At 33.6% G+C, this 13459-nt stretch overlaps 1 protein-coding gene across 5 annotated transcripts; it reads left to right on the forward strand.

Annotated features, from left to right (window-relative positions):
* The first annotated feature begins 8171 nt into the window (after positions 1 to 8171).
* LOC122605573 (SUMO-conjugating enzyme SCE1-like) lies at positions 8172 to 10650 on the forward strand. 5 transcript variants are annotated; one of them, XR_006324643.1, is made up of 5 exons: positions 8172 to 8334; positions 8448 to 8531; positions 9639 to 9752; positions 9888 to 9971; positions 10418 to 10650. XR_006324643.1 is itself a non-coding variant. In XM_043778532.1 (4 exons), exons 1-4 carry the CDS (start codon positions 8266 to 8268, stop codon positions 9957 to 9959), a joined length of 339 nt encoding a protein of 112 aa, XP_043634467.1. In that variant the 5' UTR covers positions 8183 to 8265; the 3' UTR covers positions 9960 to 10201. The 5 variants fall into 5 exon arrangements, 4 of the variants coding, with proteins under 4 accessions (XP_043634467.1, XP_043634465.1, XP_043634464.1 ...); XM_043778532.1 differs by lacking the exon at positions 10418 to 10650 and having other exon boundaries at positions 8183 to 8334; positions 9888 to 10201; XM_043778530.1 differs by lacking the exons at positions 8172 to 8334; positions 8448 to 8531; positions 10418 to 10650 and adding exons at positions 8608 to 9558; positions 10261 to 10399.
* The last annotated feature ends 2809 nt before the right edge of the window (positions 10651 to 13459 follow it).

Raw genomic sequence — 13459 nt, forward strand, 5'->3', positions numbered from 1 at the left:
AGAAGGAAGATGGTGATGTGTTGAGGTGAGCTAACAACTGTCTGTTGGAATGTAACATGTTGCTTTGAATCTAAGGATGGCTTTAATTTGATTGGTTTTTAATTACAGTTTAATTAAATACTCGTATAAATGTGAGTTTATACATATAATATGAAAAATATATGGAATTCAATGGCAGGTCAGATGAAATTGATGGGGTCGTTTTCATGGTGGATGAAGAATGGAATATGGATTTACAAAAAAAAATCTCATGTACGAAGTGATCTTTTCTTTTTTAAATTTTTAATTAGGAAAATTACTGGAACTAACTGTAACAAAAGAAATAAAAACACCCATCTAAGTCGTTACATTTAAGTAAAAATATTCATCATCACTAACTTTTAAAAAGACCTTCTCTCATATTGAGCTGGGTCATGAGTTTCCGACATGGTTAGTGATTTACTTAAATAATAGGATAAGTATCTAGAAATGCAGTCAACTAATGCTCAAAAGGTATTGTATGCACGAACTTTAGATCAGTTTTATTGTATTCAGGAAACTTATTCAATAGTCCTATAGCATGCAAAAGTGACCGGGTCAAAAGTTAGCTGGTCACCACTTTCACGTTGACCGTTGGCTGCTTACGTGACATGCACACAATAACTTTTTGAGATTAGTTTAAGCACACAATAACTTTTTGGGATTAGTTTATGCACACAATTAAAAAAAACAGATTATTTATTTTCAAACTCGTCGAAAACTGCAAATACTCGCCGGATAACTTAAAAATCCGATTAAATCTTCGTTTCTTCGAATTAGACCACGAAATTCACACCAAAATACTCAAAAATCAGACGTGAACAAACCCTCAACAAAAGTTAAACCGATTGAAACTCGCCGGAAAATTCACCAACTCGCCGGAAAAATTAAAATCACCATAACTTTGTTGTTTATTCGAGTTTCGGACAACAATTTTAACTTTGTTGTTTGTCGAAACTCGAAGAAACAACAAAGTTATGGTGATTTTAAATTTTCCGGTGAGTTGGTGAATTATCCGGCGAGTCTCAATTGGTTTAACTTTTGCCGAGTGTTTGTTCGCGGCTGATTTTTGAGTATTTCGGTGTCAATTTCGTGGTCTAATTCGAAGAAACGAAGGTTTAATTGGATTTTTAAGTTTTCCGGCGAGTATTTGCAATTTCCGGTGAATTTGAAAAAAAATAATCTGTTTTTTTTTAATTGTATGCATAAACTAATCCCAAAAAGTAATTGTGTGCATACCACGTAAGCAGTCAACGTGAAAGTAACCGGTCTCACATAGCCATAATCCCGTTTTATGTTCACAATAACCAAAACTTCAAGTTTCGTGAACACAATAAAGCTGATCTAGAGTTCGTGCACACAATAACTTTTGAGCATTAGTTGAGTGCATTTCTGGGCACTTATCCCTTTCAGCAATTGATGGAAATGCAGCTCTTTTGGGCTACTTGTTGGTAACTCGAAACTAGCAAAAAGCTAGCATGAAAATAGTACAAGATATTAAAACTAAAAGTGACAATAATAATAATAAAAAAGAAAGCTTATTACACCAATTATTTCAATCTAACTTTATCTACTCTTTTTAAGATCTAGAGAAATGTCATGGATTTGATCTCTTTGTTATCATTGAGGAAGTTGAAAATACCGAATTATGAATCGCATCATTTATCGTTTTCCAAAGACTCCAAATGTAACAACTGTGACTTTTGACCCGTTGACTATTTGTGCAACTTGGCTAACAATCTAGTTAGTAATATAGTTTAAGTCTTTTGGGGTTCATTTAAGTGCAATGTGTACATATAGAACAATTTGTCGTGCAATTTGGGACTTGTGTGTGTGTCGAGATCATTAGTCATGCTAATCGATGCTTACAATTTGAAAACAATCAAATTAATAACTAAATCAAATGACTTTTGTTAATCAAGGTAGAAACTTGGGCGAATAAGCGAGCTTTAGCGAAACGTTAAGTTAAAATACGTTTGTGAGTTCGTTTTGGCATTTAAAGGGTTAACGTTTAGCTATTTGTCAAATTTAGCGGAGCGGGAGCCTACCCTTTTGGAATCTAGGCCGGCTCCCCTTCCAACTCCTCCTCACCACCCATCCATTCATTCTCCCCTCTTATCCTTCTTTCTTTCTTCTTACAAGAACAAAACATACACAAACAAATGTTTTTCTCTCTCTCTAAGATTCTTACACCAATATTATGGTTTCAAGTTAGATTAATGCTAGAAAAGATCATCTATTCCATCTCTTTTGCATCATATCAAGATTTGAGTCATCAAAAAGTGCAAGAACATCCTCTTTTGGGTCAAACTGGGGTTAAGATTTGGTAAGTGAAACTCATCCCTTCTTCATCATTTTATGTTTATTAACTTGTTTCTAACTGGTTTCAAGTAAATTCGGGTAACAAATAGAGTCAAAACACGAATTAGGGTTCTTGGTGGTTCAATTTAGGTCAAAAACGATTTTGGTACGAAATTGATGTAATGAAACGAGTTTGTGAAGTGGGTCAAGTCTAAATATATTTATTTATGTTTGATAATGTTCAAAAACAAGTTAGAAAGGTTCCTTGGTCGATTTGGAAGTCGAAATGGTGTTTGGGGATGTCAAAATCGAGTTTGGATCATGTTTTTCTGCAGACCTGCAGAAACTCGTGCCGCGAGGAGTAGGGATCGTGCCGCAAGTTTTGGTGTCTCTTGACCAGTACTTTTTCTTGTGCCACAACCTGGGGAACTCGTGCCGCGAGGTGTTGTTCAGCTCGTGTCGCTAGCCAATAAACTCGTGTCGCGAGTTTGTGCAGCTTTCTTGACAAGTTTTCAAACGTCTATAACTTTTGATCCGTGAGTCCAATCGAGTCATATGGCCTATCGTTGGAATCGTATGAGAGGCTAGTTTCTTGTGGTAACATTTAATTGGGTTGAATCTTCCTTCGATTCTAAGACATGTCGAGTCAAAGTGTTTTATTTCTACTCGGAAAGGTTGTTGAAGCGTTTGTGAGTTGTGACTTGACTTGAACTTACTTAACCAACTTGTGTAGGGTTATAGAGTTGTCTTTGATGATACTATGATATATGTTGATAGGTTGTGGACACGTGACGGTTGTTGTACATTTATAGCTCGATATTAACGTGTCGTTTTGCTTGGAAATCAAGGTGAGTTCGTAGCTCCCTACTCGTTTGAGATTTGGGCTGAAAAGTGTACAACCTTTGTGTGTTAACTTGTTTGTTTGTGCAATTATGTGTTTACCTTGATTGATGACATAGTTCAATTGTGCATACGTTTGATTTCCTTGATGATGACATGACTTGATTGTGCATATGTTTGAGTGTCTTGAGTGATGATATTGTTTGATTGATGGATTTGTTGACGTGTAAATACGTGGTTGTTATATGATTATTGTATGTGCATGTTTGATTGATTATTAGGTTAGTTGTGTATATATGGAAGACGGTATTACCTTCGAAAGGTTGGAGATGTGGTGGGAAGGCTGCGGGTGACCCTATATATAAGTATCAAAGGCCTTTCTAAAGTAGTATCGTACGAAGTATATACACATAGTGTTGTTTCCGGGTAGACATTGATGGTCATGGTGCAATTGAGTACATTGAGGTACATTACGTGCAATTGAGTACAATGAGGTACATTACGTGCAGTTGAGTACATTGAGGTACATTACGTGCAATTGAGTACAATGAGGTACATTACGTGCAATTGAGTACAATGAGGTACATTACGTGCAATTAAGTTCAATTGAGGGACATTGATAGACATGTTTGGCATTATAGAACTTGTTAGATACTTATGGATATCATTATTACTTGTTCTTGTTTACTATGTGTATTCTAAATACCTTGCGTAGTTCATTATGTGAGTACCTATGTGAGGGTCATTGATGGACATTGATTGATTATGGATTGTGTGAGTATGATTGTTTTATTTATGATTAGGATAGTTGTACATACATGGAAGACGATGATACATTTAATGAGTTGCAGATGTGGTGGGAAGGCTGCGGATGACCCTGTATACAAACATCTAAGATTCCTTAAATGTAAAGTCGTATGAAATGTATGTGTATTGTGTTTGGTTGTGTTTGATGGACAGGATGTACTTGAGACAATAGGGTGGACAATTGAGGTGCAATGTGAGCAAGTGCAATAAACGGGTACTTTATGTACTTAATGAGAATTGAATGACATGAGAACAATTTAGGAACATTGATGAACTTGTTGACATTTTAGAACTTAATGGATACTTGTTGATGTCCATATTTTGTGTTCTCGTGCATTACATGTGTTCTAGCTTTGGTATAATTTGTGTAATGGATACGTGTTGGTCTAGGTTGCGTTATGAGCCAACCCAAATTGAATAATTGTGCCTTTTAAGGACTTATTGTAAGTGTGTTTCTTGTTCATTATCTTTGTTCATAATGCGAATGGATTTGGATTTAGATCCTTGTCATTTGCTCCTACGAACTCACCAACCTAGTGTTGACCTTGTTTAGTACACTTTTCAGGTAAACTTGTGAATCTAAGACGTGATGATCGATTGAGGCTTGTGCTAGGACCTGGGCTTGGACTTACATGGATCCAGGATTCATTCGCCCTATGTTATGCATTTTATACTTGATTATTAATGTTGAATTCACCGGATCCTTTTATGCATATAGATCATGTTCTACGATAATTCCATGCATACGCTATATCTTTTCGAAGACATTTCGTGCGTAGCTCGGGGTGTTACACCAAATTACAATAAAAACAATGACACCTAAAGGTGGAGGGAGTGGAGGAGAGGGTCGAGAGGGATCCGGCCGCCACTCACGCGAGCTCGAGCGCGATGAAGCAGCGAGAATGGAGCTCGAAGAGGGTTGGGGAAGGAGGGGCTGAAAGTGTAAAAGCTTGAAACCTAAATGTAGCCGTTAAGGGACTGCCAGTGTAACAATTGAAGCGCCAGGGACCAAATGTGTAAAGCGGTCAAAACTTTTTTTAAAAAAAATTATTTTCCTATATTTATATACTAATTTATTAATTCATAAATAGTTTATGAATTCCTAAATAATATATTAATTCCTAAAATACCTAAAATAATATACTAATTCCTAATATACCATTTTATTTATAAAAAAAAATACAACGACTAGAAATTAAAGCTAATTAAAACCATCATAAACTAATTAAAACTACTTAGCATCTAAACTAATTAAAACTACTTAAACCATCATAAACTAATTAAAACTACTTATAAATTAAAAGACATTACAAACTAATTAAACCATCTCATATTGTCGTTGTGTCGATATGTTTCAGTTTCTCAATGCAAAATCCGCACTATCAAGCTGTTCAATTGCATTTTGGAGATTGTCGAACTTCAATTACAAATAATCTATATATTGCCACTCAAGTTCGGAACATTCCCTTGCTCGTAAAATAGAAATTTGTTCTTGACACGATTTCTTTTTGTCATTTAGCTTATGCATAACTACCTGCAGTTCCTCTCTAGGAATGATGTTTTTGATGTCGGTCACACGTTAGGAGAAGAATGCACTTGGGCCAAAACGTTCCATGATGATTGCGGTGAAAACAAAACCATCGAAGATGTCAGACTGCCGAAACATGACCAATGGTGGCTCGACCTAAAGGCTCACCAGGGCATCAGAAGAATGTCACTAGAGGATCGTCCTCAGTAGTTATGTTTTTTTTGTTAAGTTATGCATTATGTGTTTTTATTATGTACGATGAAGTTTAAATATGTATTGTTTTTTACTTTTATAATGTAATGTGTCTTAAGTATTGTGTAATGTGTTTTGTTAAAGTTTATAAATGTTAAGGATGAATTATTAAAATGTGAAGAAAAGTTTGGGAGTGATGGTTATCACTAAAAAAGATTGAAAAAAAGGTTGGAGGGTTGAAATGAGGTAGAGCAATTTGATTGGATAGTTGAAGGGAGATGAGAGAGTTGAAAAGGATCACTCCCTCCACCCTAAAAGTGATGAAAGTTATAAAGATCTTGAACTTGAAAAGCATAAATCCAGTTTACTTTGCGCCATGAACCAATCCGCTCTCATACCTCCACAGCAACGGGACATTTTGAGCTATTTGTACCTGTATTAGAGTGTCTAATGTAAATAACTTATGTTATTTTTAAGAAAAACTTGTGAATTCTTTATTTATGAATTTAATAGGAGAACTACAAAAATTTACAACAATTGTTTAACATACCACATATCTACATTTAATCATGTAATCATTTCATCAAGGTCATAACCCCCGGTTCACATATCACTTAGAAACTTAAAACCCTTTAAATTGATTTTTTCGTCTTTACTTTATTACTGTATACCTAAGAACGATTATATGTGGCCGACTCTCGGGAACAAGTCCATTTTAGAAATCCATTGGATCGATAAAGAGTCTCTAGAACAAGTCCATTCTAGAAATCCATTGAATCGATAAACGCTCTCCATGACTCGAGACAAAGTCCAAACCCCACGACTCCCGGGATCGATGCTCAGCCGCTCAGGTATAATGTTTGCACACGCCAACCGCTTTTGGTGAAGTGTATGTTGGCCTAGTCATTGCTCGGTTAATACATATATACATTGGAATTCTTTTGGGTTACATATGAGACTAAAACCAACTCCACTTAGGTGGGTTGGTCAGAGATATCTTCTAAATTCACTATGTGGGCTCCGGAGGTGAGTTTTTTCCCAAGGTATCGAGTGTGAGTCTTGGGTTTCTCATCTCAAATTATTTTTTCATGAGGAGGGGGTTGGAGGTCCAACATCGCTGGTTAAAATTGCATGCAGCACGTCTAAATCAAAACTAACTTTAAAAAAAAACATACGAGTACTAAACTTTAATGTTAATTCTTATTAGTGGACAATGACAATGAAATGAAGGCATTGTATCTATAATCTATACTACATGGGTCAGTTTTTGCCTAAAACTGAAATCCGAATTGATCTATTCGGTTTTTAGAAAGCCAAAACCATTGGATTCGGTTTTGTTCGGTTCGGTTTGTCGATTTTTCGGTTCGGTTTTGGTTTTGTTTTGTTTTTTTCTATAATTTTTTTTTTTTAAATTTTTTTGTTTATTATGTTATAAATTGAACTTTCAATTCTTAAGAAATAAAATATGATATAGAAACTAAAATATAGAGATGTTTTTTATTAACTATTTATATTTTTTAGATGTTAAAATTGGTATAACCTTTATAAAACAAATTGATTTTATTGTACGTTCTCATCTAAAACATACAGTTTATATAAATTTGTACATTAAAAGACAAAAGTTTAAAAATATTGAATTTTTTACAAATTATAAGTAATAAATCTAAATGTAATATGATATATACAATAAATAAAAATATATTTCGTTCAGTTCGGTTCATTTTTTATCCTTTTTTTGGCATATGAAACCGAAACGCAACCGATCCGTTCGGTTTTTAGAAAACAAAAACCAAACCAATGGATTTTGTTCGGTTTTTGGTTTTTTGGGTTCAGTTTTGTCGGGGTTTTTTTTTTTTTTTTCAGTTTTTGGTTTTCCGGTTCGGTTTTTGCTCACCTCAATTCTATAGTAATAATAATCTACAAACATATAAGTGATAAAGTGATCGAATAGTGTTATAAATTTTCGTGATTTAATTTGTACGAAGGCATTGTATCTTTAAATTGTTTATATCCGTTCATCCAAAAATCTTTTGGTTTACCATCATAATCATGATAATAGTAGTTACTAGAAATTTACTTTATCTCTCTCTTATTTTTAATGATAAAAATCAAACTTATGTAACGTTTTGTAATCAATATAGCCTATGTATATTGAAATAGTAAATAGTACGAGTAACTACAACCGTTATTATTGTTATAATTTAAGGGAAACTTTACTTAAGCTCAGGTACTCTTACTTTTAAATACTTTTAAAAAAAGTTACAAATTAAACCTTTGAATTTGATAAATATATATAGCTTCTGAATTTTACATAACATCCCCTTGAATTTTACATAATCTCAATGCTTTACCTAAGATAGGTACTGCTTTAGCTAACCTTTCTCTATAATTTAATTAAAAAAAGTAAATATAGGAATATATACAGGTTTACATATATTTAATTTATTAATCTAATGGATGTAAATGTAAATATAGGTGTAAATATTAAATGCAAACAGTATAAGCATAAATATTGAACAGAATCTATAGTTCTAAACATACCCATCGGAAGTTTAAAAAAAAAAAACAAAAAAGAATCAATGTCAGGGGGAGTTGCTCTTGGTCGTCTTACTGAGGAACGAAAAACATGGCGCAAAAATCACCCTTTTGTATGTATCGTTATCACTATGCTACATTTATGTGTGTGTATGTGTATATGTATATGTATATATATAATGCATTTAAATGATTGCCTTGTAATGTTTTTACCTTTAATTAATAGGGTTTTGTGGCTAAGCCAGAATCAGGTCCAGATAACTCAGTTAATTTGATGGTTTGGAACTGTATTGTCCCAGGCAGGGCTGGGGTAAGTTTTCATTTTTTACTTGTTTATTTTTCGTTTTGTTGTCATTAACTCTTATTTTAAGTGTAGATAATGAACTACTTAATTATTGTCTTATTTGAGTTTAGTTGGTTATATATAACATTAAGCCTGGTAACTTGTTTGGTTCTTATTTATAAAAAGGATTGCGATCGGTGTGGTTACATACATGGACCACATTGAATATCACTTAGTATCACACAAAATGAAAATATTAGTGGATATGAAAAACAAAACACACACACATAGAGCGACTAGCCGCACTGGTTTTCTCCACGGGGGAGACATAACGCTGGCCATCATGCTGAGGGCGGTGTGACACCATGGCGTGGTTTATTGTCATGCCGTATCCTCTTAGATTTAAATAGTGGTATTAGATGATGTTTGGTGGTGTTTACGTTTTCTTTTAGGTTGTGAATGTGATTGCCAAGTTAAGTGTTTCACAAATTCTGACTATTTACTAATGTATAAAGTTAAAATGATTATAACTAATCATCATGTTTGGCTTAAGTGTGTTTGCGATTTTGCGACTACTTGCAAACTGATTCTTTGAGCTCCGAGTAATACGAATCACTTTGGGTGTACCCAAACATTCAAACTAACAAGTAGCTAGGTGGGTAAGCGCAACTTCTTAGGGCTTGTGGTTGGCTCAGTTTAACGGGTTACCCTAGATTCGTGTCAACAAAGTTTTTGGATAAGATTTTACCTGTTACCCAAAGACTTATTAGTCACCTGAAAATACAATAATTACTTTCATAACACATCCACGAACATGTTTAATTTTGATCTTTTGCAACTAAAGATTGTACCTTTTTTTCTGATTATTGATGTTCAAAATGGGCTCTTCTCTTATGTCACGTTGCAAACTGATTGGGAAGGCGGAAATTACCCGGTTACTATGACTTTCAGTAATAATTATCCAAGCATACCACCTGTCTGTAAATTCCCCCCAGGATTCTTTCACCCTAATATTTATTCATGTGGAAAGGTTTGTCTGTCGATTCTTGGCGATGTAAGTGCTCTACATTGCTGATTAAGACACAACTTTTCGTTTCCATTAGTAAATTTTCAGTGTTTGTATGCTTTTTTCAGGGTTGGAGACCAGCAATAACAGTGAAACAAATTCTTGTTGGCCTCCAAGATTTGTTGGACACCCCTAATCCTGCTTCTCCTGCCCAACATGAGTCATGTCAGTTGTTTACTAAGGTAATCATGATGTGCTTGCTATGAGTGTGATTGACTGTTTGTTTGATTATTTCGCAATATCTTAAAGAGATTAACTATGAACATAATGGTGTAAATTGAGATTTATGTTGCAAAAGTTAATCTGATTCATGCTAGTTTGTGCAGAATTTGGTCGAGTACGAGAAAAAAGTCCGGCAGCAGGCCCAGAAATATCAGTCTGTCGTTTAGATGCCTTTTTCTGTAAGGCCTATGAAACAATCCCCATATCAGGGGTCTGTCATTTAGATATGGTAACTTGCTATCGTTTAGGACGAATCATGTAGACTGGCGATATTTTGTGCACCCTTTTGTTATTTCTGTTGGCTTTTGTGGAAAGAAAAATACTTGCTTGGTATTGAAAGATGTTCTGGTGATTGGTTGGTTCGGAGATACTTTTTATTAGTGTATTATGTATTTGATTGCTTAACTCATGCAATATGTTATAGATCCAACCGAATGCAATTTTAGCCCCGTTTACCCGTTATTGCAGTTTAGATGTGCTGGGTCAAAAATGGGCTGCATATAAAATCTTAAAATTGGGTAGCATGAAAGGTTGGGCTATTGTAATGACTTAGCTTCATTCTGCTGCCCTGTACATTGATTGGGAATTTTTCAACTAATTTATTAATATGTGTTAAAACTTTTAGGTCCATGTTACATTCATGAGACTCAGATGATCGGACGATATTGAGGTTGCAGGATACTACATATTCGTGAAACACTACATAGTTTACAAGGGATGGTTCTTTAGTCTTTACTCTTTTATATGGTTAGGGACTTGAGTATGAGTATATTCTTATAAATCTGCATTTACATTATATGTTGACTTTCAATTCATTCATACATTTATGTATCTTTGACTTTCAAGAATATGTCAAGTGTGAAGTGTCTATATGTTTGTCAAATTCTTGACTCATATATGTGTAGTAAAAGTATTCTTTCACTACTACAAATGGCGTTATGATCTGGTTTTATGCTCTAATGATCCTTGTGACTCGGGATCGACCACAAGGCCCAATCCTTGCCCACCAATATCTCACAAAAGTCTTACAAATTGTTTTGTTTCTAATACAAATATTGTTTTTTTTATTGAATAATAAAGTGTTGACTCTTTATTAGAAAAAAAGGACAAAAGAACTGTCAATGATCTGACCTGAACCTAATTATCCAACTTATCATTGTGGTCATGTTTAATAGTCTGTGTTCAACACTTCAACATGTGTAACAAGTTATAAAAAATCTAAATTAATCTCCGTTATCGCAGTTTAGCTGTCTTTAGGCCAAAGTGCTGAACTTGGATCTCATATAGATTCTTGGAATTTGGGTTCATCTAGTTATAAGCAGTTCAGTTTATAGCACGGGGTGCAAGTGCTGAAAAACGAGGCAACCCTCAATGTAAAGTTCATTCAAGACTATGTTTGAATTGAACTTGAATGAATTATTCGACAAGGGTGTCCCCTTGAGCTTCATGAGCGACACAGTAAAAAATGTTCATTGACTGCAAGTCTGCATGCATCTAATCTCTGTGGCTGGGTTTGACATAGGATTATCAACAAAATACAAGTGAACTTCAATTAATTATTGGTAAGAGTTAAAATACTGAAACTGTGTGATATGAAACAGGAGTACAGGACCAAAGTGGCACAGAGAAATAAGACAAATTTGGGGTCTTTTTTCAGTTTGAAAAGAATAAAACTAAAAAAGGCATCATTTTAAATTTTCAAAATACATGCCGTTTAGTAAAATCCAAGTCCAAAATCTTTGCAGTCATGTTACCATCCTAATTAACCTTTCATATGGATTATTTAAAAAATTGTTTAAATTTGTTAAAAGTTATACAAGTTCTACGCAGTATATACATGAGACTGAGATGATATACTCATAAGTCATAAGTCTAGTTATTAGTATTACACTATCCTTGTAAAACTTCATTTACATTATATATTGACTTCCAATCCATTCATTCATGTATCTTTGACTTTCCAAGCAAATATCAATTATCCATCTGTTTGTCAACTTCTTGACTCACCAATTGTGTTATAAAGTCTTGACCTGGTGTTAATTATGCTATAAAGGTTGAGTATACTTATCGATTTGACTTATGTTATATGTTAAGTGAGTAAAATGAACGAATGAACCTTTTTTTAGCTAAAACAAAAAAGAGCCAAACGAGTTACACATTGAAGTGATAATACAGCGTTAACTATGTATAAAATACTCAAGGACAATAAAGGTGTCTATGGTTCAGTTCAACTTGTAGTCTTGTACCAAACCAACATGTTTCGACTCATTACCCAACTTATCATAAATTATCACGTATAATATTCTCTTTGTTTAAGTTCGTTTTAATTTTATGCATTTCAAGGATGATATGTGATTTTTTTTTTTTTTTTGTTAGACTTCGATCATTGGCAAACACAGCCCATTTTCGAACTTATTCTACATGATTATTATCTTTGCAAATTAAAAAAAGAAAAAGATGAAGATAAAAGTCAAGTATGCACATCATCCTCTAAATATAAATGGTTAATGGATATGACTTGTAGGCCATTTAGAAACAAATATGGTGGAAAAACCATGATAATTAACTTGTTAGGTTAAACAATTACCACCAGAAGTAGTTTGCTATATGCCATTCTTTTCTAGTATGATAGCAATTGTCATATGTCATGTTTTTTGACTCTTTTTTCTTGTTCCCATTAGAAGTTGCACCACCAGAAAAATACAATTTGATTTTGATATTCCACTAATCTTGTAATCTAAAAATATCTACTGCTCCACAAAATTTACTGTAAAATATTGTAAAGTTGATCGTAGTTCATAATATTTTCCAAAAATTACACCAATTCTCATATTTTTCAACCAAATAGGTCCAAATGTCCAATCTCTCAGATATATTTTTTTTTTCAATCTCACAAATACTTTTGTTACAGTTATATGTTTGGTTTAAACCAATTCTCATATTTTCAACCAAATAGGTCCAAATGTCCAATCTCGTAAATACTTTTGTTACAGTTATATGTTTGGTTTATAAGTGCACATGGCACGGTGCTCATTGTCTGAGACTTTGAGGTTGGTATTGCTTTTGGAATTACCATGCGGCTAGGAGTATTTAAGACGGAGATTTGTTGGCAAACCTTTCAAAGTTTAAAGATGAAGAAATTGTGGCATCAATTTTCTTTTACCTTCCACACGGAAAAATAATACAATTGTGGTTCGTGATTGTTTGGAATGAGATGAATGAAAATCGTGATAAAAATGATACACTCGTGGTAGGATAGTAAAAATGATATGAAATCATGATGAAAATGATATACTCGTGGTAGGATAATAAAAATGATATGATGCTGATTTGACATTAATTTTTTTTCCTAATAGTATCTACAATGGTATTTAGTTATTAATAGCTTCATTTTTTTGGATGTCATATCATTATTTAAATAATATATATTTGTCAAAAACTTATTTCTCTATTTTTTATGGTGACATTGTGAGCTAGGAGAAATTTTTTTTGCTTTAATAGGTTGAATGTCAAAACCTACTGATGTCGTTGCTCTCAATTATATAAAAAAAAATACTTTTCAATAATTTTTTTTGAATGAAATAAGTTGTTCATCAACATACCATAAGTGGTCTTTTCTCTTTCTAATGCTCTAATTCATTTACAATTTAGTAGGAAGTGAAGTTTT

The sequence above is a fragment of the Erigeron canadensis genome, chromosome 6 (assembly GCF_010389155.1).
Source record: "Erigeron canadensis isolate Cc75 chromosome 6, C_canadensis_v1, whole genome shotgun sequence".
NCBI classification, from domain to species: domain Eukaryota; kingdom Viridiplantae; phylum Streptophyta; class Magnoliopsida; order Asterales; family Asteraceae; genus Erigeron; species Erigeron canadensis.